The following is a 27,344-nucleotide window of genomic DNA, read 5'->3' as shown; positions in this document are numbered from 1 at the left end:
TATATATATATGTCTAATTAACACAAAAAACAATATAAGATAATTTATTTTGCCTTTGGTGCATGCGTAATCAGTACTTTATTCCATATAGGATATAGTGCCACGGAATTGTTTTGGGGATGCAATTAATTATTTTTCATATCTTTAAGTAAAAGCAGAAGCTTAAACTTTTCACTGGTGGTAATGGTGTTAATTAAGTAACTTTTGTAACTGAAAAAATACTAAATCGTCTACTCCTGTTTTTGATAGTGAAAAATGTACCATTTGTCAGTGGTGGAGCATCTTTAATTGTTAGATGTATATTGATTCTTCTCATTTTATTTCTGCCAGTGAACATATAGTACCTGGTTACCCTAGCCTTTTGTACTACTGATCTCTCTCTCCCCCTCCCTGTCTTTCTCCACTTTATGGCCAACACACAATTATTCACGACAGTCTATGGTGACACATTGCCATTCCTTCTATTTTTATCGTCAGGTAAAGGAATTTAGCAATTATCCCAAATAGTCCATTCAGTTTTATGCATGTCCTAGAGTTTATGCAGTTAAGGGGCCATCTCAAAATGCACTTTGTGATTTAGAGCTCATCTTATGATTTGTCAACAATGAATTAGTAAAGTTTGTTTCACTGTGTGTGTTAAAACTAATAGATATCAATGACTTTTATTGTCATATTATCTATGCACAATATTTGACATATCAGTTAAAATCATTACTATGAAATATTATTTATAACCTGCTTTGACGGAGTTGATGGGAGATTGATCAACTGTAGAATACAAAAAGTGGACATTACAATCTGACAATCACATCCAGACAATCATTATGATAGAAATAAGCTTGAATTATTAACTTACTATAATCGCCGTAATTAGCACTGGGGGTCACCTCTTCCCCAATAAGTGCCCCTCCCCTCTTCTGCAGAAGTTTTACAACCCTTATCTCATGGATTAATTAATGTTTTACAACTGTAAAAATTTCATGTTATAGCTTTTATGTAAACTTGCGAGTCTTTCAGTCATGTCAATCATAATGTAATAATGTATCTCTAAGAAATGAAGACATTTATGTGCCATGATGATAAGCATAGTAAAAAAAATGGCTGACTTAAATTTTTTCTTCCACCACTTTCATTTTTGTTCCCTAATAAGCTATCCCCATTTATTTAATTGTTCTATGTCCTAAATTACAGCGAATATTGTATGTAGAAAAATGGGGGAATGCAGAATGTGATCTGGGTTTCTGGGTGTCATCATGAACTTAAAAAACAACAGCTACAGCTCCAGTCGCCTTGTGGACCAGTCACCTGCTCTGACTTCTACAGTTTGATAGCAAGGGTTTTGAAATCATCAAATAAAATGTGGTTTATCATTGCCTGTGTTTCTATAGTCTAAAGTGTGCTGTTTTCTCTTTACAGATTACTGTTGATGGTTTGCTGATTTCCATTTTGTTCTGGAGGCGACATATAGCATTGGTGAGTATATAAGTAGATGACCTACAAACTTTAAGCTTTTCATTGGTAGTTGCTGTCCTTATAAAGAGACAGGCCGTGAGACAGTGACATTGTCTGGTCAGAGGAATTATGCATTTCCTTGACTTAACAACTTTTTTGTTAGAAGTCAAGACACTTTGGCAGTGATATATTTCCACGATATCTCATTACCTGTAAATTAATCACAAGCAAACTAAAGTTGGTTTACAGTATACGATTGTCTCCTTGTGATAGAATGATAATAAATTATAGTGTTATCTCAATGAAGCGTACTGCCAAACCCATGCAGCACAGTATTACTGTTAGTGGATAGATTATTTACTGGGAAGTGTCCACGATCAGCGTTATAATCACGGATGAGATTTGTCCTCTTTTCTGATTGATCACTACTTAATGGCAATTATGTGACAGTTTGTCAGTGTTTGTTCTCCAAAAACTCACAGACCTTTCTCAACTGCCTGAACCTGACATGACCTTGAATGACCCTGAATGTTAATAGGATGTAAAACAAAAAATAAATAAATAAATAAATAAATAAAGGGGGAAATAACCTCCACTTTGATGATATGATAATATAGAAGAACAGGGAAAATACACATTCTTGTTGAGTGCCCTGACCAGGAATTGTACCCGGGTCTCCGGCGTGGAAATCTACGACTTTACAGACTAAGCCAAAGAAGCATGCTCCCTCAGCAGAGTGACAGAGACCATATTTAACACTATGTACAAACCACACCGACCCGCTCCTTTTACAACAAAATACCTATATACAGGTATATTTAGGCTCTCCTTAACTTCCTAAATCTGACATGGTAATATTGATAAAATGCACACATATAAAAAAAAAGGGGGGGGGGGGAGGGGGGCGGAAAAACTTTTATATCTGTTACAGTTAAACATTAGCTGTATTTGTAGACTGTCTCGCCTTTGTGTGGAGTAGATATTACCTGAGTATGTATAGAGGATTACGGTAAGTTTACAACCTTACATGACATGTCAAGCTAAGATGTTAACACCTTTCCCATGAGAAAGCACTCCAAATAAAACATGGTATGTACTGTAATGCAGGGATCAAGGTTGTACTGTAACTGATCAAGGTCAAACTCCAATGATTCAAAGTGTGGAATGAAGGATCAGAAGGGGATGAACAAATTAAGTTCAAGCAATTAAAATCTATAAAGGTCATGTGAAAGGTTAATTTATATTTTACTGAAGTCACAGCCGAACTTAATATTTTAAGGCGGGGGCTGATCGTTATGACATTAGAAGGTAAATGAGTTGAGTTACAGAGATGAAGGTTCATGGACGAAATGTACTAAACATTAAAGTCATGATTCATGGAATGTTTGAGATACTTAGGAACATTTTTAATTCAAATTAACCTTATGGTACTAAAATGACATTTTGAATCAATAAAAAATTTGCGAAACTTTTCTAGTTTGTTTCTGTAACTCTTGATACAAAAAAAAACCTCAAAATTTAAATTTGGAGTGGAACCTCTAGGTTTGTTACTATCAGTAAAAGAGAACTGTGGTACATTGTATATCAGGTATACTGTACATTTAGACCAACTGTTTTATGTGGTGACTTAAACTCCACATTTTCAGACGTAATGACTTTTACCTGGCAATTTAATTTTGCGTTTTACAATTTAAACTCTACCGGTATATTGCTCTTATAGTTGAAACATTTTTGTAGCAATTTATTTTCACCAATTTTTCTCATCTGCCAAATCATAACACAAAATTAAATTCCACATGAGAATGATTCCTGTAGTGTTATAGAGTCTTTTTCACATGTAACGTAGAGGATCTGATAACAGCCCATTACAGGTCAATGGTGACCTTTCTGATATTTACCATCGGACTATATCAATTAAAAACGACATGTTGTGACAGTATGTAACATGAAAATGCTGTGTAATGCTTTACGAGTTGGTATGAAATAACAAGTTACACACAAAACAATTCAGATATTTTAATGCAAGTCATTTCAACCATATTCTCGATCGTGAATTAAGATAATTTTCTTAGATAATCCGAAAGATCACTAGAATGTAATGGGATGTTCACTGTTGTCAGATCTCTATGAAGTGGAGGGAAAATAAGAATTTGTATTTTAATTAGATTGTGCCAGTTCTGTAGGTTTTAAGATGGTTTGTATGTAAACCGAGATTGGTTATACTAATCATTTATACGTCAGTGATTTTTTTGGATGCGTTTGGTTCCGAAATTCGGCAATTGCCTGTACAAAAATTTGGCAGTATTTTCCCAATTTCATGTAAATATTTTCCTAAATAAAGGAAAACCTCTGCTAGATATACTGTATGTATTTTAAGGAAGGAAAAACATAGTATTTACCCAAATTAAAAGGTACAGGCCCCTGAAATGATTATGTACAAAAATCGCTGTATATATATAAAGATATAAAGGCAAGAATGTTACATGTACACCTAGATTAATTTGACATCATGTCGGATGATTGTTAAACTTGATAGGTGATACAGGTTAACTCTACAGGTATTTTGTTTATCAGACATTTGTTAACGAGATTTTGTCTGTACAGGTGTATCATGTGGTCTGTCACAGACAGGTTAACGAGATAGTTCTGTACAGGTACATATGATGATGGTAAAGGCATTGTTAGAGCTCTAATGGAAATCTTAATTACAGAATTTTACAAAAAAATATGAAGAAAGAGGGTACAATTATATCTTTTGAAATTTGAAAAAGAGTTCTATTCAGAAACATTTGTCTTTATAAAACCAAGTTTAATATGAATATTAACTGATTGTCTGTTTTTTCCCCTGATTTGTAAATCCTCCATGTGTACCAGTATCACCTTTCCCTTCGACACTAAGGGACTCTGTTCCGACACTAAGGGACATCTGTTCCGTCATTGATCAAACATCTGCTTGCTAAGAATTTTTTTGAGTAGATATTATCCTTTTAGTTATAGTGTATTGTCCATTTAATTACATGACGAACATAAATCCCTTGTTCCTGAATTAAATCCAAACAGGTAATGCCACATGTTTTTAATAAAGTGAAACATACCAGATTTCTTTCAAGCCTAACCGGAAGTAACAGAAGAAGACTAATATAGGCAATACGCCTGTTGTCTTTTTCTTTTGACAATATAATGTATATATATATATACTCTATATTTAGAAAAAACTAAACTAAAACAAATCTGCGATCGATCTCTAACGTTTTCCCAGATGCCGCTGTTCTTCTATTTCAATTCCATCACAAGGATATTCAACATTTATTTATTATACTCTGTATTTATGTATGTTTGTATTGTTAATCAAATATTTTTGAAATGAAAAATTGATCAAACATTTGATCACTTTATACTGTATGTTGTAGGTGTTTGTTGAAGTAGTCTTCTGCTTTGGAGTTGGTGCATTCTGTGCTGCCCTAGCCGTGCTGACAGGGACACACATCCTTCAGCCAATCAGAAGTCTCCAGGACTGTATCCATGACGACAATCGCCAAGTGTGTGCCTGTACCAGTAGTTACCGACGGAATGCGCTCCTTCTGGAGTCAAGCTCAGGTACATAGGTTTGTTCACTGTAACATTGTACACAAAGATATCACTCCTTATTGTGTAGAATACAATGCCTGACTCAGGAAGTTTATGTTTAGCCAATAAAAAGAGACAAAACATTTTGCAATGTTAATGGTGAATGGCTATATATAGACTTCAGACTGTTTCCTGATGCGAATTGTTCTTAGATCAACAAAATAAGAAGGAAAAAAAGTTGAAGAATGTTGTATAATACATTTATTTAATTCTAATATTAAAATAATCACTTTAACTATACTGTTACGTGCTAGCATTTTCTGTTCAGTATCTAATATATCACCCATTTGACTGGTTGTTAATTAAAATTTCTGAACAGAATTCAATTACTAGATTATCTCCCCTTCTTTAAAACATAGGCTCAGACTTGTCTAGAGACAAAAATAATCAGGACAAATTCTGTTGATTAATTTCTGTAGAGACTGGTTAGACTGTCTGATCACAGTATTCTCCTGTTGACATTCTACCAAATCTTTCCTACAATTTAACTTGCTATATGTAATTACACTCTGTTACAGACCCTAGTCTCTACACATTTGATGGTACAATCAGCTGTACGTCCGTGGAGGACATTTTACCAATTTTCCTGTACGTACAGATTGGACTGTTTGCCATCGTCTTCATTCTCTGTATTACCACCAAGATCCTGGCTTTCCTGGTACTGAGACTGGAAAGGACTTCACTGGCCACACTAAAGGTAGTATCTCCCTTGCTGTGAATGAATTATCCCCCCTGTCTGTTACATGTTCCTTCTCACTCGCCACACTTAAGGTAGTTATCTCCCTTGCTGTGAATGAGTTATCCCCCCTGTCTGTTACGTGTTCCTTCTCACTCACCACACTTAAGGTAATTATCTCCCTTGCTGTGAATGAGTTATCCCCCCTGTCTGTTACGTGTTCCTTCTCACTCATCACACTTAAGGTAGTTATCTCCCTTGCTGTGAAAATTATCCCCCATTGTCTCTTACATATTCCTCGATCTCACTGGCCATGTTACAGTAATTAACTTCTTTTTTGTGAAAGAGTTATATCCCCTTATAAATTCTGCAATCTCTAGCAAACTACACACTGTTATCTGCCTTGTTGTGAAGGAGTTACGTCCCTTGTATACAATATATTACTGAAATGTACCAATTTTTAGCATTTAATTTTGAACGAAGCAAAGTGTGTTTGACAAATTAGATAGATGTTCTTATAAAAATGAATCTATTATAAATTATTGTTTTTATTGATTGTGTTTATTCCATTGAAGGAGGAGACTTACGAGGAAATATTTACAGTGAGTGGGAGCTCCTGTTCAGATTTAACCAGCGATGACGAAGTCACGCTTCAAACAGGATCAAACATCAGTTCTGCACCAAATTGTGTCAATCCCGCAGTGAAAGGATGCTCTGATTTGATTGGTCAAAAACACAATGCAATATACGCCCAGCCGGCTGGAATATTAAAAAACCTGGAACGAACTGCTACACCATTGTCCGACTTTACATCTGGGAATCGTTTAGTTCGGTCAAAGTCATGTGACTCAATTGATGAGATTTATGCTCGTAGTACTAAAGGGCCAGGTAGTGAAAAAACTCCAGAGAAAGGCAAGGGAAAGTTAAAGGAACATAGGAGAAGGGAAAGAAGGGCTGTAACTCTACATAACCTTGATTCCAAACAGTTGATGTCTGTGTTGAGTCTACACATGAGATATTTAGAGGAAACAGAGACGTTAAAATCTCAGAGTAAATTACAGACTCAGGCCGATAGTGTACCACCAGAGGTCAAACGAAGGGCCATAACTCCGCAGCCATATCATCTAAAATATGGACAGACAAGTACATTACCGCGTACTGTAAGGTCACACACCCCACAGCCAAACCAGAGGCTGACTGACAAACAGGAGGACCAGTATCGTCTGATGATGAAACAGTTGACTGACTCACATCAAAGTACAAACAAATCTATTGCCTCTCCTTTACAGCAGGCTAAGAATTCAGCCAATCAGTACAAAGCTAACAAAATTATTATGGGTATTTCACACTCGTTGCCAAACCACAGACGGAATGAGATAGATTCTGTGGGTAGTGAGTCTGTTGACGCGAGTGAAATTGAAGAGGATGTGAATATCAAACAAATGCCGAAATCTCGGCCGTCGGTCAAGAATTATTTCCTGCCACCACAGCCTGTACACAGGGCAAACTCCCAGACTCCTCCTCAACTACCAGAACTACAACACAGGTCAGGGGTCAACAAAAACCAACTGCCTCCTCAGCCAATCAAACGCTGTGAAAACAATAACCTACCCCGCGACCCTGTTCACAGAGGATCAGCATTTGAGGTAGTGGTTGGTCACTCGGGACAAGGTATAAACGGGATTACCGGTAACCCGGGTTACTCGAGACCTGGGGATATTCAGTGTGATAAAGTGTTGAGAGAGAACTTCCAGTTGTGTGAGAGTCCATTCTTACTCCACAACAAAGGCCAGAAGACGTTTATACAGCCTAACTTCACTCTGTCCAATCATACAACTCGGAATCTACCGCCGCCTCCATATGCCCCCCCTCCCTCATACAAACATTTTATGTCGCTGTCACAGGATGGCTCCCTCAGTGACATGGTGGACGATGAAAGTGTTGACGGTATACTACATGATAATCAAAATCGACGAGCTAATATCAAACCAACTGTCACCAATGGAAACCGGTCGGAAGTGACAATGTCTAGTGATGATGATGTGTTTCTGCCTGAGGACAAGGCGGTGTATAGCCAGGTTGCTAAGCGACCAGTACATCACCAAGGAGACAAGATATCTCCTCACCATCACTACCACACCCCTCACCCTCTGTATCCCCCTCCCAGAGACCACATTTCCCCCCCTCGTGATCCCATGAAACTCCCCCCTCGACAGCCTTACTGTGACCCTCGTGTCATGCCCCTACAAGACAATGTGTACGCTAACTTTAGTATGTACCAGAAAATTCCTCCACAGACCTCAGGATGGACCGGGCAGGGTAACTATCGTAACGTCCACAACTATGAGGAAATCGATGACATTGATGTAAACATGACATATTCGTACGATGATAGTTCGTCATGTGGTATGTCCAGTCAAGCGTCACTGTTACCACAGGAACAGAAACAATGGTCACATCTTCATCCGTTCAATGGAGGGGAACCAGAGGTACTGGAGACTATGATATAATGGTCGTGTTTGTTCAATGATGCGTAACTAAATAAGAAATTCCTGGAGCTACAGATTTCTATTAAATATGAATTTCCAGTCAGTGGATGTTACCAGTGTGAGCATAGAATGGGATACAGAATCGGGGAAGCTTGTGACCTTTGGGCAGTAGACAATACAGAAGGGTTTATCTCTTGGGACCAATACAATAACCATGTTATAAGGAATCTCTGGGGACAATACAATAAGTATTATTTGCGACTTTACTTTGATTGCAGAATTTCCGAAAGTAAATCACATGCTAAAGAAGTTAAGGTATTCCTTAAATCTATAAGAAGTTAGTGATATATGGCGACATAGGAGTTTTGTAAGTATTGGATGCCATTCTTGACTGATCCTGTATAAATGGTTACAATATTTGTATGTGTATATATTACTGTATACATGTAGATTGTGATCAAGTTTGGCTGATATAAGGTGATGAATTCTCTGGAAAATCATAATCTGGTTTTGCTGAATTGTTATGCCATTATTTAAATATTTTCATTTATTTTGCCTGCTTATTTCTTATTTGATCTTTTGACACAAAAATTATAGCATAGAGTGTTTTGAACAAAAATCAATATTTTGCCATGTGGCAGGCCTATTGATTAAGCAGCATTAAATTTAATCTACTAAATAATGGAATTGAATAAATAACACAACCAAAAGCTAAATATTCGTCTATATTAATGGTAAACAAAAACTGTTTAGACTTAGTATGGTAGAGGGATGAGAAAACAAGTGTATACACTCCAGTCTTATCCTTTCATTTCCTAAGGAATATACATCTCATTGGTTTAGACAGAATAAATGGTTGCTGTGGTTGCTAGGTTAATTTCTATTTTTGTTATAGAGAGACTAAGCTGATAACTACGGTCACCGTGGTTGCTAGGCTAATTTCTATTTTTAGGTCATCTGACCCGCAGGGTCAGGATGACCTATAGTCATCATGCTTCGTCCATCGTCGTGCGCCGTCCGCCGTCCGCCGTCCGTAAACTTTTCACATTTCAATCTTCTTCTCAAGTTTGACCAGTGGGATTGAGCTGAAACTTACATGAAATGATCCTGACATGGTCCCGACAAAGTGTTGTTATTTTTCGGGTCGATCCGAAATCAAAGATGGCCGCCACAGCCGCCATCTTGAAAACACATTTTGAACTTCTTCTCAAGTTCTACCGGTGCGATTTGGCTGAAACTTGCATGAAATGATCCTGACATGGTTCCGACAAAGTGTTGTTATTTTTCGGGTCGATCCGAAATCAAAGATGGCCGCCAGAGCCGCCATCTTGAAAACACATTTTGAACTTCTTCTCAAGTTCTACCGGTGCGATTTGGCTGAGACTTGCATGAAATGATCCTGACATGGTCCCGACAAAGTGTTCTTATTTTTCGGGTCGATCCAAAATCCAAGATGGCCGCCACAGCCACCATCTTGAAAACACATTTTGAACTTCTTCTCAAGTTCTACAAGTGCGATTTGGCTGAAACTTGCATGAAATGATCCTGACATGGTCCCGACAAAGTGTTGTTATTTTTCGGGTTGATCCGAAATCCAAGATGGCCGCCACAGCCGCCATCTTGAAAACACATTTTGAACTTCTTCTCAAGTTCTACCGGTTCGATTTGGCTGAAACTTGCACGAAAGGAGCCTGACATGGTCCCCACAAAGTGTTGTTACATCTCTGGTTGATCCCCAATCGAAGATGGCAACCATGACACTATATCTAATTAATTTCCTATATGATTATTGCCAAGGTACTCAGATGACCGTTAAGGCCCATGGGCCTCTTGTTGTTATAGAGAGACTAAGCTGGTAACTACGGTCACTGTGGTTGCTAGGCTAATTTCTATTTTTGTTTTAGTGAGACTAAGCCATAGTTGCTAGGCTAAATAGGCTTCATATACGGTAAGCTTATGTATGCTGAATCTGACTTCACAAAGCCAGAGATGAGAAGGATGTAAATGCATACATTAATGTATATATATTTTATGTAAATTTTAACTAGACCTATGCAATGTCAGAGAGATGTATGTTGATGCATATTAACAGTTGATTACTGTTGAAAATGTTTTAAATTTCAAATGGTGCTTTTTATCATGACAAATATTGGTGTTACTCTTGTCTACAATTAGGTTTTCTAATGAAGATATTTTTTAAAAGATATTTTCTTCTTCTTTAGCATTGACTGTTTCAGGTATAATGTGTATATATATAATGTTATGTAATTGTTTAGTTTATGATTTGGAGATGAATTGAGATATATGTGTAGAAAGAATGTCTTTATCTTTATGATAATCTTCTTTTCATTTTTTTAATTTTTTTTCCCGATTTTCTGTATTATGTTCAATCATTTCTAAAATTTAGTTTTGATCCTAAATTACAAGGTACATGACATTGTACTGTAACATATTGTTCTGTTTTGGATATCAAAGATATGCCATGCATCTCTCAGGGTAAAACTATAAGCAATATTGTAGCTGTAGACAGCTAATGATGTGTTTAGAGCTACAATTGGTGTCTATTACCGTACTGCTACTGGAAAAGAAGTAAAACATATCTCTAGGCAGCCCATGTCATGGCCGGATATTACTGTTTGATAAACATGACAAAGTTTTCAATGAAAATTTGCACAAATCTTGCATTTGCCTTGTAAGCTGTAAAGTGGATATTATGGACAAATGTGGATATTATGAATAATTTTCATGCATATTTTGAACAAAAAAGATTATTTATATGCAATAATTGAAAATTACCTAGAAAAATGATGCCTTAGTGATTCACTGAGGCATTGCTCCACTAGGACCTACTGTATTCGACCCAATAATAAAATACATAAAGATACTGATAAGACAAAATTATTGCAAATCTATATAGTTTTGTATAGTTTTGGTCTTTATTTATGCCAGCTGGGCAATTGAAATTGAGGACGCAAAAAGGATGAAGGTTGCTTATAAGGACACTTATTGGGTCGAATACGGTATATAGGCCGGTATAGTACTGGTTTAGAGTACAACAGGCCGACAATGAAGGAAATATGAGGTAGTGAAGACTAATTATGAATTAGGTCGTTGTTGGGATAAGCTAAGCTTAAAGATGCTCCACCGCCGACAGAGCATAAATGATATTCATTATTTGAACAATATTTGGTGTTTAATCGTGTATGTATATGTCTAATTAACACAAAAAATAATACAAAAATAATATATTTTGCTTTTGGTGCATATCGCAATCAGTACTTTATTCCATATAGGATATAGTGCCATGGAATTTTTTCGGGATGCAATTAATTATATTTCATATTTTCAACTTGAAGTAAAATTAGAAGCTCAAACTTTTCCATGGTGGTAATGGTGTAAAGTAAGTAACTTTTGTAACTGAAGAAAAATACTAAATCGTCTGCTCCTGTTTTTGGTAGTGAAAAAAATACCATTTGTCGGCGGTGGAGCATCTTTAAAATAATTGTCCAGGGCGTTTGAAATTTTGCAAAAAAAAAATTGAAAAGGTGCTTAAAATGACAAAATTATTGCAAACCTATACAGTTTTAGTCTTTGTTTATGCCCGGGCAATTGAAATTGAGGCCTCAAAAGGGGGAGGGGTGCTAATTTGGTCAAATATGGTATGTCTGGTTGTATAGTGTAATCTACAATTCTTATCAAGGATTGTTAAATTGTTCACCTAGCTAGTACAACTTTAGGTAGTTCGTATGGTTAACAGATTCTAGCCTTTATGTAGTCAATCCATGGTCAAAATTCAATGCATGTGTAGCTCTCTCTTCACTTCTTTAGTTTTATTTCAGTTAAATTTCATTTTATATTATTTTTGTGACCATGTCCAGAAACCAAAGATTTACATTCCTGATTGTTTTAAAGGGACCAAAATAACAATTAAATTCCATGTTAATGGACTCATTCACCCCTGAAATTTCAAAATGGACTGGTCTAGTCTTTGATTTAGAAGAGCCTAAATTTGTCTTCAGGGGTGAATGGGTTGCTATACAACTCACCAAATCTTTTGTTTTAAGATCCATTCCTATACCAATCAATGTTGTCTCCTCTGAATTTCATCTGACCTCAATGCTAAAGGAATACTATACTCTATTTTGACATCACAGATAATAATGATGTCATCATCAAAATATGGTGTTCACGGTTGTCCTGGCCGACGGAAAACGTTGCACCTGATCTCACATAAGATTTCTCCTCTTTGATATAGAGTAACTAAACTGAAAGTTTTTTTTCTGTATTTCCATTAATTTGAGTTATGTGGTAACTAGAACCTTACACTTGTGGCTATGTGGTAACTAGAACCTTACACTTGTGGCTATGTAATATAAAATTTAAGTAATATGTCACTCAATTTAAGGCTTGTGGGATATCAAATAAGTCAACAAGTTCAATAAATTTGACGAATGTAAGATATCTGCGATGTCTCGTATCTTACAATGTCATTCTCCTTTGCATTACTACATTGTAAGTCCACAATACTCTGTTTGATGTTATGATGCTTTACCGAGGTATACAATGTATAAGAATTATAAAAATTCCACATTTTCAATTTTGACAAATTTTTTTGATTTATTGTTGAATCCATTTATGTTACCGATATAAATAATTACTTTTATGAAGACATGTTTTGTTTTAGTTTTTAATATAAGCATAATACTAGCGAGCATTTTACCATTGGTTTGTGTGAATTTTTACTCTAGAGTCCCAGAATCCTAACTATCACCCGAACTGGTACATGTTGTGCATTTCTCTGTTTCAAACTACAAATTGATAAAAGAAAATGAATCAGTTTTAAAAATTGCCATGGTAATTGAGTACAGGTTTAAATTCAGTGCAATAAAATTACAAGTTTAATGTTACATATATGTGATGAATATTTGTTAAATATCTATAACCACTGTGAAAGTTCAAATGTAGCAATAAAATTTTAGTATTAACCCCAGAAATTAACTTTTTATTACAATTAAATGGGACCAGCCGCCATTTTATATATTCATTTCCTACGAATCTTTTGTTTTTGTATTTTTTTGTTTTCATTTGTTATCCAACATGATATTACTACCCTGACCATTCATATCCTCATTTTCACATTGCAAATTTATCCATTTTCATGGGATGGTACATATGTGTATAGGGTTGTGAACTTGCAATCTCTACAAATTGTTAGAAAACCATTTGTAAATGATGACATTTTTGTTTTACTTTTTTTTTTCATTTTATAATAAATCTTAACATCAACTTTTGTTAAGATCCTGTTTACTGTAATTGTTCTTAACTTAAGTGGTCTTGACCGTTAATGTCTTATCAAGATCATCAAAGATTTCAACCTCGGCATCCTCGATACTCCAGGGGTTACGATCACATACGATCTCTACACCCCTGGACTATCTCATAGTAAAACTGGAGGCAACAGAATAGAACAGACAATTCAGCCTTTTGATATACATCAAAAGAGCTGTATAACGATACACTGTGGTTGACTGTGTGGCTTTGAAGTTGGGCGTCGCTCTCTCTGTAGTCTTCAAAGGAAATCCTTGCAGGCCTGTGATTGGTCAGATATTTTCTACTGAACTGCCTTCAGATTTTCTATGATATAGTCCAGGGGTGAATATAACGTCAGTTATTGTAACCCCTGGAGTATCGAGGATGCAACCTCGGTGGCAAGTATCATTTCTTTCGACCAATCGCCAGGCAGTATCAAGCCTCACATGGTACTAGCAAACACATGTGAATACAATGTATTCAAAGTCGGAGTAAACGTCATAGCATACACAATAAAAACTGTAAAATCATGTGTGGTTAATAATCATCAAGATTATTAATACAATGAAAGGGAGATAATCCTTAGAAAACCATTCAATTATACAAATGCAAATTCGAAGAAATTTAGTTATAATAACTTGTGTTTTACGAAGTATGTAAATACTCAGCATTGTCCGGTTGTGTGAGAACAGATTCTATGTGTCACTATACACTGTAGTAGTGAAATCTTAATGCCATGAATATGTATGACTTTTGGTTTGTTAAACCATTGATTAGTTACCAAATTGTCATGACGATCATCATACAATTAGATTATATTAAAAATACCTATAAATGAAATATTGTGTGTGTTTTTATTTCTTATCCAGATCTTAGGGTCACTGTATAACTGAGTATTTTTGCAGGGTTGATATTTTCACAATTTTGCATGACATTGCTATGACCACAAAAATTTGATTGGCAAAATATTGAGAAAGACCAGACCTGTAGACCTTGAAAGCTAGATCGCGGAAAGACACAGTATAAAGGAGTAGATATGATAGGACCAGTATTTGGCCTTAATTTTTCATGCCGAAAAATATTAACTCTGATCCACATCAATTTCACATCAATAAATACTCTCATACTTGCCATTCATCAAAACATAACTTTTTATAACCATGTACACGATGTGCTCCACCTATGACGTCATCAAATTGATGATTTTCCTCTTCTCGCCAAATTTTGCTAGAAATTCATCATCTTTTGGTTAGAAAAGGCTTGAAATGGATTTGGCCGCCACCTTGGAGCAACTTTATCTTTTGCAGGGCTATGTGTAATTACACGATACACAACGTGTGAAAATCTCTTTCTGCTCCACGAAGGCGGCCACATTCATTTTTAGAGAAAACCACTCAAAAAGTATGATTTTTCAAGGATTTTTGTGAAAAATGGCGGGAAACTGCATGTTGATGACGTCATAGTGAACATAATTGGCATATGCGGGATATTTTCGGGATGTGTTAGTAAATGTATTCAACTGCTATATGGCAAAATATTTTGTTATTTACTGGATAATTAATTTTGCGGCCATATTCGAGTCTTAACTTTTCCTTTAGTTACTGTATCTCATTTTTAGTTGTTAACTTTTGACCCACATAGATAACAACCAATACAGTATTTCATAATTTCTTTGTGTCCGACAAGGAAAGGTCGTTAAAGATAATCACTAGACAGATACATAGGACAGGAAGAGCAGTTAGAGCATTATCTGTTCACTTCTCACTACACTCTGACTGCTAGGATACAAGGATAAACAGTCTATCCCTGGGCCCAGCATTATCTGTTCACTTCTCACTACAGTCTAACTGCTAGGATACAAGGATTAACAGTCTATCCCTGGGCCCAGCATTATCTGTTCACTTCTCACTACAGTCTAACTGCTAGGATACAAGGATTAACAGTCTATCCCTGGGCCCAGCATTATCTGTTCACTTCTCACTACAGTCTAACTGCTAGGATACAAGGATAAACAGTCTATCCCTGGGCCCAGCATTATCTGTTCACTTCTCACTACAGTCTAACTGCTAGGATACAAGGATAAACAGTCTATCCCTGGGCCCAGCATTATCTGTTCACTTCTCACTACAGTCTAACTGCTAGGATACAAGGATAAACAGTCTATCCCTGGGCCCAGCATTATCTGTTCACTTCTCACTACAGTCTAACTGCTAGGATACAAGGATAAACAGTCTATCCCTGGGCCCAGCATTATCTGTTCACTTCTCACTACAGTCTAACTGCTAGGATACAAGGATAAACAGTCTATCCCTGGGCCCAGCATTATCTGTTCACTTCTCACTACAGTCTAACTGCTAGGATACAAGGATTAACAGTCTATCCCTGGGCCCAGTTTCACGATCATTTCTTAACTTTAATCTCCCCATTGAAAAGCATTACAAAAGTTAAGGAAAAAACGAAGTTAACAAGCCTTCTTTAAAATGAAAGATGGTTGATAAACTGTTTATTAATGCTTTTATTTGAACTCTGACCGAGCAGTTTTGGAAATATTGTACACTCAATAACCTTACTTTACAGTTTGTTTTTCTGAAAATACATTTTTCACACATATTTAAGGGATAATCATGAAACTTGGCCCTGATTCTACAGAACTAAAGGCTCAAATGGAATCTCTGACTCAATGACTATATCCATATTTTCTTGTTCCATAGCAGTTTATTTAGGAATAAGGTTAATATCTCCTCAAAACATTCTGTCTCTACACAAGTCCATTGTTAAAGGGAGATAATCCTACAGAATTGGACCAAGGGAGGTAATCTATAGTAAATCTAGACTAAGGGAGTTAATCCTATAGTAATGGACCAAGGGAGGTAATCTATAGTAAATCTAGACTAAGGGAGTTAACCTATAGAATTGGACCATGGGAGATAATCTAAAGTAAATCTAGACTAAGGGAGTTAATCCTATAGAATTGGACCAAGGGAGGTAATCTATAGTAAATCTAGACTAAGGGAGTTAATCCTATAGAATTGGACCAAGGGAGATAATCTATAGTAAATCTAGACTAAGGGAGTTAATCCTATAGAATTGGACCAAGGGAGGTAATCTATAGTAAATCTAGACTAAGGGATTTAATCCTATAGTAATGGACCAAGGGAGGTAATCTATAGTAAATCTAGACTAAGGGAGTTAATCCTATAGAATTGGACCAAGGGAGGTAATCTATAGTAAATCTAGACTAAGGGAGTTAATCCTATAGAATTGGACCAAGGGAGGTAATCTATAGTAAATCTAGACTAAGGGAGTTAATCCTATAGAATTGGACCAAGGGAGATTATCTATAGTAAATCTAGACTAAGGGAGTTAATCCTATAGAATTGGACCAAGGGAGGTAATTTATAGTAAATCTACACTAAGGGATTTAATCCTATAGTAATGGACCAAGGGAGGTAATCTATAGTAAATCTAGACTAAGGGATTTAATCCTATATTAATGGACCAAGGGAGGTAATCTATAGTAAATCTAGACTAAGGGAGTTAATCCTATAGTAATGGACCAAGGGAGGTAATCTATAGTAAATCTAGACCAAGGGAGTTAATCCTATAGAATTGGACCAAGGGAGGTAATCTATAGTAAATCTAGACTAAGGGAGTTAATCCTATAGTAGTATGGACCAAGGGAGGTAATCTATAGTAAATCTAGACTAAGGGAGTTAATCCTATAGAATTGGACCAAGGGAGGTAATCTATAGTAAATCTAGACTAAGGGAGTTAATCCTACAGAATTGGACCAAGGGAGGTAATCTATAGTAAATCTAGACTAAGGGAGTTAATCCTATAGAATTGGACCAAGGGAGATAATCTATAGTAAATCTAGACTAAGGGAGTTAATCCTATAGAATTGGACCAAGGGAGGTAATCTATAGTAAATCTAGACTAAGGGAGTTAATCCTATAGAATTGGACCAAGGGAGGTAATCTATAGTAAATCTAGACTAAGGGAGTTAATCCTATAGAATTGGACCAAGGGAAGTAATCTATTGTTAAATGTAGAAACCTGTGAACCATTGGAGGTTCTAGAAAATGCTAGAACATAAATAAACACAGAGTGACAATTTTCAATGTGTTGGGTGACTCTTTTATACAAGATTTGGAGACATTATAGGCCCAATATCGGTATCTTTCTTATTTTTTTCATGATTTAGAAGAATGTTGAAAAAAAAATCCTGTTGTAAATCATGCAGAGAAAGAACTAAATCAAAGCAAAGATGAGCGATAATGATTCGGAATATTTTGATAAAAATCAAATAAATATTATACATCGCTAGGTGGGTCCCACTTAGTCAAACAAGCCGAAGTTAGCCGACATTGTAACGTCATTGCCGAGAACGTCATGTGACTACCGTAGTACGTAATGTCAGTCCGAACTCTTCAGAAAACGGGTCATAAACCTTCCGACTTCCATTCAGCAATAATCGTAACTTCTATGGCGACCAGTTTAAAATGAAGGCATGTTTACATGTATCAACTTTCAACAACTGCTGTACCGAAGTTATTAAAAAAATATTATAAACATTCTTTAATATATCTTAATTTCAACTAAATCTACAAATACTAACAATATCAGAGTCAAATTTAATTTGAATTTTTGTTGATAGTTACATATAGTGGGGCTTGAACAAGGTTTGATTTGGTGGGGAAATCTGTAAAAATGTAAAAGGAATACGGGATGTAAATGTATATTGGACAACAAAGACAGCCAGAGTGGTCCAAGAAATTGGAGAAATATGATTGGTACTTTATTAGCTCAAGGGAGATAATCAGAATAAGATACTGAAGCCAAATTTTAAATTAGTTCATGGCAGACAATCAATTCATTAACTGAAACCAATTGTAAAATTCTAAAAGATTTAGTCCAGGCTTTAGTTTTCTCGAGCAAGTAACCCACATTTAGAGTTTCAAAGTCGAATGTCAATGAGAATGTCACACAACTTAGTGTTTTGGATAGTGTTCTACACACTTACTTAATGTTAAAAAAATCTCAACATTGGAAGCTGTACGGACAAAAGACCAGTTCTTGCCGAGTAACAATTCTTGCCATCACATGTATACTTGTATGATCACAGACAAATTTTCAGACAATTTTTTGTAGAATTCAACATGGATGTACATGTATCTTCTATCAGAATAAATTTGAACGGAAATCATACAGATACACATGGGATGCCAAGAACTGGTTGCCTGCTAGTATCAGTGAAAAGTAACAAAAAACCCTTAACTTTACAATTTCATTTTATTTGCATGGCAATGATAATTAAGAATGAAGGCTCTGTCAAAATAAATAGTTGAATCTTAATTCAGTTAGATAAAGCTGTATCAGGAATCGTATACAATTTTTAATACACAATGTATAATGTTTGGTAGCTCTAGACTTGTCAGAAATTTTACACTGAATGAGTATGAATCTATTATCATACTGTCACACGTAAAAAAACCAAATACCACTGTTTTCAAAATGATTAAGGGGAAACAAAGATATCCCAAAATATATGCCACAAATCAGTATTGCAAATATTAATAGGTATTAAGCTGTGCATTCATTCAGCAACAAAAGGAAAATTACTTACCTAAAGTTCAACACATGATTAAAATAACTGTTACACACGAAAACAATTCTAGATACAGAAATCAAGTATCTACCATATAAAACCCTTCCCAGGGTGCACTGTAATCCATGGCAGTGTTGCACTCTGGTAATAATTCATATACTATTATAAATGGTATAGTCTAACTTTATATTGCACTAATTACAACTGATACATGATCTGTGATTGGTTAGAAATCAAAATGGAGACACTTCCTCATCAATTTATGATAAGAAGATGAATACAGCAATGATTGAATCTCTACAGCGACAAATATATAAAAATATAACTAATGACTATTGTCTCCTATCTCACACAAACTATTTTTATTTAGGTAACTAGCAACATTTGATGGTTTGTATTAATAAGAACTAAATTACTTTAATGGAAAATTTTCTGACACAAATTCTTGAAAACTGGCATTCTCCAATTACTTTTATCAGTTATCAAATCCATTCAACTGCACCAATATAAACCAAATCATTCAACAGAAAAATCAATTGAAAAGTATAAGAAAGTCTATTGGGGTATAGAAATATTCATTTTTGAAATAAAGCATACTTTTGGAGTCTTGACTAATGCTCCCCTATTGTAGCGTTTTAACATGTTTCACATTACCTAGAGACTGATTTCAATTTTCTCCAAACATACGGTTACAGCTATCAGCACTTATCTTCATTTAGTAACCATGACAACATATACAACATTTACACTCTCACCACAGAATCATACATCTCTAATATTCTTGCATAACACCCAGCCACCAACATGATTCACAAATTGTCTTTCAAAACCATTTTCACTTGAAACATCTAAAAATTATACAAATACCATAGGTACACCCCTAGTATCAGGAGATGGTGCCAAGGATATTTACAGAACAGTTCCAGCTTGAGTCGATGGCTAGCACAGCGAGACAACAACCAGTAACAAGAATATGCACTTCAATACGGGGGTTTCCAGATACCAAAATGATGAGGGTAAAGTACGATTTACCGCCTATTAGTTCAACTAGCCCGTGGTAAAGACGTCACAAAAATCACATGAAATATTGAGTCGTAATCACCAGACGGTGGGACTAATCAACAGTAAATTGTATTTTACAAACGTTGTTTTAGGATCTCAAAACCCTTGTATTGGCTAGATTCAGCTAACTATAGGTGTCAAGAAGAGGACAATATTCCTTGTATACCAAATCTAATACAATCTGTACGTAACAAGTCAATAACAGTGGCTAACACAAAGTTCTAGACTGGTCAATGACTTTACATAGTATTAAATCTAATTCTGAAACAGTTCCCCCAAAATCTCCTTATCATTTAACTGTAACTGTGAAGATTTTTCAATAAAATGTTAACTAGAATGTAACAACCAGAACACAGACAAGTCTATCCGTCACTTGTACTAGATCTGTATCTTCTTGTAGGGAATCTCCTTGACAACATCTCCAATACACCAGATTTGATTTTCCTCTCTCGCAATGAATAATGAGTTACCTCCCTTCAAAGAACTCATTCTCGGTGAATAAGCACAAAAAGTCCTAAACAGGCAAGTATGGCGTACTGAAAGAGAAAGACACAACATTCAATATGGAGGTTGAGATATTTTCATAGTTATAATAGTGGTTGCTGTTGAACCATGTATTATAAGACAAAATAGATATTGAAATAACTGTCTGGTAAGTCAACCATGAATGTTTCAATAAACAAAATGCTTTAAAAGTTACAAGCACAAAAGAAAATGCAAACAAACATTTCATTTATAGGATATAGGTCAATTTTGTTACAGATTCTTAAAGTGGTACAATACACATGATATCTGTAGTAACTTCAATATGAACCTACTATATATTGTGATAGAGGGTAAGTATACACCCCGGGTATAAGCAACGTTACTCCAATCAATAAGGAGTTTGTTTACTGAATTAAAAATACCCGAATAATGATATAAATGTGGATAATTTCCTGATATACATATTTCACGTTTGTGCTATTTTGCATTTGATATACATTCGAGATATTATGCGTAGGGAAAATGTTTATGGTAAAATTACCCTGGCATTAATTAGCATCATTATCCCCCTCATGTAAATTTCACATAATTTTCCCTTTAACAGTATCTCCTACTGGTCTATTGATAACACAGTTCTTGAGTTGAAGCCATCCCCAAATCCATTTCAAACTTTAACAAGAATTCCATGGAAGTGGATGTGTCGCCTGCATATCATTAGAAAAAATATTTTTTTACAGTTTAAGTGAGGTTATCAAGTTCCGTAACTCTTGCAAATATTGATGGATTTTGATCAGTATCAAACCCATCTAAGATCTCACTGAATAAAAGCATTACACAAAATGTGGTTGAAATCGGACAATAAACACCAAAGTTATCGAGCGGAAACCATGTTTTGACGATTTTAAAGTCCCACAACTCTTCCAAATATTGACAGTATCAAACCAATCTAATGTTCTCATTAATATAGACTTGAAAATCGGACAATAAATACTTAAGTTATTGAGCGGAAACCATGGATTTATCGGTTTTGACGATTTAAAAGTCTCGTAACTCTTGCAAATATTGATGAATTTTGACCAGTATCGAACCCATCTAAGATCTCATTGATATAGAGCAATATACCAAATGTGGTTGAAATTGGACAATAAATACTTAAGTTATCGAGCGGAAACCATGGATTTATCTGTTTTGACAATTCTAAACTCCTGTAACTCTTGCAAATATTGACAGATTTTGACCATTACTGATTTCATCCCAGATCTCATTGATATAAAGCAATTTTATTAAATTTGGTTGAAATTGGACGATGAATATTTAAGTTATCAAGCAGAAACCATGGATTTATCTGTTTTGATGATTTTAAAGTCCTGTAACTCTTGCAAATATTGACAGATTTTGACAATTATTGAACTCATCAGAGATCTCATTTATATAAAGCATTATACCAAATTTTGTTGAAATCGGTCAATAAAAAATTAAGTTATCGCACGAAAACCTGAAGGTGCTGATCAGCGAAGATTCGGTGGAGAGATCTGAGGTGGATACAAGAAGTATTCAACAGCGCCCCATAGACGATAGTGAATAGCAACTGGAAATGGGATGGAGCATCAACACCAAGGGTTCCGTACAAAATTTTTATTTGGTTTACATGTTTCGGGTGGCTAGACCAACCGTCATCAGAACCTTTCTGATGACGGTTGGCCTAGCTATTCACATAATTAATAAGTTCTACCTCCTCGTTCCTCACCTTAAACTTTGGATAGTCATTCATCAATATGGTCACTATGCCGACGTATGGTACATATCTGTAAAGGTATATCAAAGAAACACAATTTAACAAAGGATGACAATTTATTGGCTCATGCCCTATCTGGGCCTCGAACTTAAGTAAAGGGTACATACATTTGTTTAAATGTTCATATCAGTGGTAGGCCGATCATCAATTATAAACGACAATCAGTTGGTATGCCCTTTTTCTGATTTTGATTATCGATTAAGAAAACCCATAATCGATAATCACTAATCAAAATATATATAAGGTACAATGTAAGTTGTAGATTCATTTTTTACATGTAGTTTAACAGATATCTTTTTAATCGTTACTGGGTTACTGTTAAATGTACTCTCTTTTTTGCAAATTTTTATATCCAAAAATGTTATTAACCATTTATGACTTCCGATTATAATTTCAAACTGATTGCCCATCACTAGTATGTATTGTAATATATGCGATTGAATTAAATGTAGGTAAGCCATTGTTTTTAAACTTAGTGGTTTAAAAATGCTTGATGTAAGTTTTAAGTATTTTCAAATCCATATATTTCGCTTTGCATGCAATGAAACATGAGTTCTTACTTTGTGCTTGATATTGCATTTGACAAATAGAGAAATTCAGTCTCAGAAGTTGATTAAATGCATACATTAAACAAAGAAATCTTAACCTGTGGCTCTACCATATAATAAATTGAGAAATCTTACCCTGTGGCTCGACCATAAAATAAAAAGAGAAATCTTACCCTCTGACTCGTCCATACAATAAATAGAGAAATCTTACCCTCTGGCTCCACCATACATAAATACAGAAAATATTTTCCCCCTGACTTGACCATACATAAATACAGAAAATTTTCCCCCTGACTTGACCATAAAATAAACCGAGAAATCTTACCTTGTGGCTCGACCATACAATAAACCGAGAAATCTTACCCTCTAGATCGACTAAACAATATACAGAGAAATATTACCCTCTGGCTCCACCATATAATAAACAGAGAAATCTTACCCTCTAGCTCGACCTACAACATCCTTTTTCTCCAGCCAAAGCTGACCGGGAGCATACAGTCCTCGATCATCTACAGAATTATTATCTCCCTTGGTAAGGAATCTCACAGCGCCATCTTCTCTGTAATAAATACATTTGATTGTATACAGTAAAAAATGTACTAGGTACAGTATTAAGGTATCCTTACCTCTGCCAAAACAATCACAAATTCTTATATTCCCGGAGAAAAATCAAATATAAAAAACTTTGCACAAGAAATTCTAGTACACTACATATTTATCAGCTACCTCGAATTAAAGAATGTGATGTTGATATCCCAAGAAATCATTAATTTTGATGTATGAAACAGTTTAGATATCTGTCAGATTGATAATTTAAGTTCATAAAAAAGATACATTGATAAATTTTGTATATTACAGACAGCCCTGGGGTGGACATTATAACAGTTATAGACAAGATAGTGAAATATTAAAGATGCTCCACCGCCGACAGAGCACAATATCCATCAATTTAACAATAATTGGTGTTTAATCGTATATATATATATATCTAATTAACACAAGGAATAATATAAAATATTTTATTTTCCATTTGGTACATGCCCAATCAATACTTCATTTCATATATAGGACATAGTGTTACAACTTTTTGACGGAATGCAATTAATTATTTTTAATATTTTTGTCATGAAATAAAATTAGAAGCTCAAACTTTTCAATGGTGGTAATGGTGTAAAGTAAGTAACTTTTGTAACTGAAGAAAAATACTAATTTGTCTGCTTCTGTTTTTGATAGCGAAAAAATGTCATTTGTCAGCGGTGTAGCATCTTTAAAGATGACGTACAGCTAACAGTTAAAGTATTGACAGTGATATATTATGGATGGCCTACAGCTAGCCTTGAAAGGTTTCATGGTCCTTTATTGACACCATAAAAATAAGTTTTACTACTAGCGAGTATCTTGTGATCTTACTTTTCGTGAACTTTCAGGACTCTATGTACAATAGGGATATCTCTTCCTTCGACCTTAAACACAACGATCTCCCCGACACGGATCGGTTCCTCCTGGTAGTTTGTAAGGAAGAGCAGATCTCCCCTGTGGAATGCTGGCTCCATACTCCCACTGTAAACACAGCAAATCATGATTTACACACATACTTTCAAGATTTCAGATAATCTTTCTATGGAATTTTTACTAGTTCTATCTCGTAAACTTAGGTAGATATTTCTAATATCTGCATTTATAACTTATTACAATAATAGGGTCAAATTTGGGATAACATTTCACAAAAATATTTCAGAGTGTAAGCGGTTAAGAAATTAAATAGAGAAATTTACAGTTTTCATAGTTTCATTCTGTATTTGATGTTAATTTGAGGTAAGTGAAATAGAGGCCTCCAAATGGGGAAGGGGCACTGTTCCGTCTTTGCATATTACAGAGTTAGCTCCCTTGCGGGTTGGTATTGATTGTTACGTCATTATTTTGTGAGCGCAATTCACGTTGTTTTCTCCGAAAAGTATGATGTTACGCTCGCAAACTCATGACGTCACACTCTATACCTACACGTAAGGGCAGATAACTCATTAATATGCAAATACAGAATATGGACAGGAGCGCTCATTGGGTCCAATATGGTGTTGTAAATTTTTGAATATACCTTAGGCATACAATGAGTCTTTTCATCTGTAAGCCAGAGGACTACAACTCCAGCGATGAGGAATGACCACAACACAGTCTCTAACATTTCCTTACTATTTTATTTTTCTTACCTCCTTACTAGCTTATTTCTCTGTCTTATTTCTCTGTCTTATATATAGTAGGATGTAAATACTTTTCTTTATTTTTGTTTCATTTCTCCTCCTCCTGATTTCAGAACACATTTTTGAGAAAATTATTGGTGATGTAAACTGGGCACTCTCATATGTATACTTTGGTTTGGGTTTTATTAGATTAACGTCCTATTAACAAACAGGGTCTTTAAGAAAATGTCATTAATTTGTATATATACCTGAGTACAACCACTATAGGACTCTCACTGCCAGTCACCACCATCAGACCTTTCCAGATCATCAGAGCCGACGACACTATCATCCCAAAGTTCAGCACTTGGTAGTACAGCTGTTAAAACAAGTTAACAACAGAGTTAAACTTAATTTAGAAAAGTGAACATACAAATAATTGTCTATAATTATATAGAATTAAGTGAAAATTGAAGTCTTTTCCAGACATCGCGAAAAGTGCCGATCTGACGGACATATCCAGAAAAAATTGAAGCGGACCACCTATTTTACATCCGGTCCAGACCAACCGTGCAACAATTATTGAGTACTAGATGTCAGAAGAATTGGCATCTCTGAAGTATTTAGAATTTAGAATCTAAACTGCATAAGATTCTCATGAAAGCAGCTGCCTGGACACTTATAGCAGGTAGTTATGTTTACTTCAAAAATTCACTTCAATGTTCAGTACGGCAAAATCTTGTTTGGTCCGGCTTACTCACCGGTACTGTGTTTGCCGGTCCGAATATCCGGCCATTTTCTTAAATTTACATGATGTCTGCTTTTTTTCTTTACTATACATGACATATGAAAATAGAAATCTTTAATTGTGACGTGTAAAAATAGAAATGTTTCCTTCTTAACTATACATGACATATGAAAATAAATAGATAATTCAATAACAATCCCTGGCCCCGTTTAGGCCTCTGGTGTAGAGTCATGCTAGGTTAAGTTTCCTTTTCTGCACCCATGCTTACTTTCAATTTTGCTAAGCTAAAGTTGCGAAAATGATTTTGTTTCTCTTTAGCAAATAAGAATTTCATCTAGCAAATTGTGCATTTGCATCATTCTTAAATGAAAACACAAATATTCAATCATTAAGAATAACTAAATAATGTATATGCGTACAAATGTAAATAAAAATCTAGTTCAATATCTACTTTTAATTCACACTATGTTAGTGTATATCCTGTAAATTTTTACACTTTGCTATATTAGCATTTATGTACATTACACTTCAGTGTCTTAACCTATTTTGTGTAACATTTGTGTGATATACAAGTGTAATTATTAAGTTATTACCTTTAAATTAAATTTTCTTATTTCTGCTAAACTGTGATAGCTGTTTCCATATCATGTATCTATTGCATGCTTGCTATAGTTAAATTGTTGTCTGTCTATATATATTTTACCTGTTTGTACTGTACTGTGATATTTTACATATGTTTGTCCCAAGAATAGCACTACAGTGTTAATGTTATTATGTTCCCCATGTATGCGACTCTAAATAAAACTTCTTGACTCTTGACTCTAGTTCCCGATCTTTCATTAAACCATACTCCTTCGTGCGTAGTGTTACTTGAGTGTTACTTTACCTTTAACATTTAAAACATTGTTTCAACTTGTGTACTAATCTCTCTTTCCTAACCAAAATCAATCGTTCAAACATTATTTCCTTCTAAAATAATGTGCTTTTATGATATTCATTTATGATTTAACCCATGGATTATGATAATCAGTATATCTATACTGGCGATCTGGACGATTGGAAAGCATGTCAATCTCATTCTCTGATTCTTTCTCCACGTTGACATCCGAGTTGTAAACAGCTGTTTGGTTGGCAGAAGCCTTGGCTGTTGTCGTGACTCGTGATATCAAAAATACCTACATTTGTACTTATTTATTGTTCGCGTTTACCTGTCGTTTGTTCATCCGCCGGACATCGTCCAGGAACTCGAAACCTAACAGCCCTGACATCTTGTTGAAAAACGACGGAAAATCTTCCTTTTGCCGGTTTCACACTGACGCGAAATCTCGCGAGCGAGAGTTAGGCTTATAGTGCGTAATATTGAAGA

The 27,344-nt window shown here is 35.2% G+C and overlaps 2 protein-coding genes across 3 annotated transcripts in view; one reads left to right on the top strand and one right to left on the bottom strand.

The window, feature by feature from the left end:
- Positions 1–14,394, top strand: part of LOC138305444 (uncharacterized) — a 43,466-nt gene extending 29,072 nt beyond the window's left edge. For both annotated transcript variants that reach the window (XM_069245675.1, XM_069245674.1), the window contains exons 2-5: positions 1,417–1,473; positions 4,863–5,049; positions 5,598–5,776; positions 6,331–14,394. In XM_069245675.1, the coding sequence (XP_069101776.1) occupies positions 1,417–1,473; positions 4,863–5,049; positions 5,598–5,776; positions 6,331–8,265 (2,358 nt within the window). In that variant the 3' untranslated portion in view covers positions 8,266–14,394. The remainder of the gene's footprint in view (positions 1–1,416; positions 1,474–4,862; positions 5,050–5,597; positions 5,777–6,330) is intronic.
- Positions 14,395–18,827: 4,433 nt separating this feature from the next.
- On the bottom strand, positions 18,828–27,344 carry LOC138305482 (signal peptidase complex catalytic subunit SEC11A). Its single transcript, XM_069245721.1, has 6 exons — positions 27,187–27,344; positions 25,500–25,609; positions 24,464–24,613; positions 23,493–23,612; positions 22,458–22,515; positions 18,828–20,760 (listed from the first exon to the last, which is right to left on the bottom strand). The coding sequence occupies exons 1-6, from the start codon at positions 27,244–27,246 to the stop codon at positions 20,710–20,712; spliced, it is 549 nt and encodes a 182-aa protein (XP_069101822.1). The 5' UTR covers positions 27,247–27,344; the 3' UTR covers positions 18,828–20,709.

Source organism: Argopecten irradians, chromosome 13 (assembly GCF_041381155.1).
Source record: "Argopecten irradians isolate NY chromosome 13, Ai_NY, whole genome shotgun sequence".
Classification (NCBI taxonomy): domain Eukaryota; kingdom Metazoa; phylum Mollusca; class Bivalvia; order Pectinida; family Pectinidae; genus Argopecten; species Argopecten irradians.
Note: the sequence above shows the minus strand (reverse complement) of the source record. Positions and strands in the feature narration are given on the sequence as shown.

Excerpts from the sequence above, each read along its gene's own strand:
- LOC138305482 (XM_069245721.1), bottom strand. The coding sequence starts at position 27,246 with ATGTCAGGGCTGTTAGGTTTCGAGTTCCTGGACGATGTCCGGCGGATG. Across the intron at positions 25,610-27,186 it reads GGCGGATGAACAAACGACAG|CTGTACTACCAAGTGCTGAA; the intron begins GTAAACGCGAAC and ends TTGTTTTAACAG. Across the intron at positions 20,761-22,457 it reads ATGACTATCCAAAGTTTAAG|TACGCCATACTTGCCTGTTT; the intron begins GTGAGGAACGAG and ends TTTCTCTTTCAG.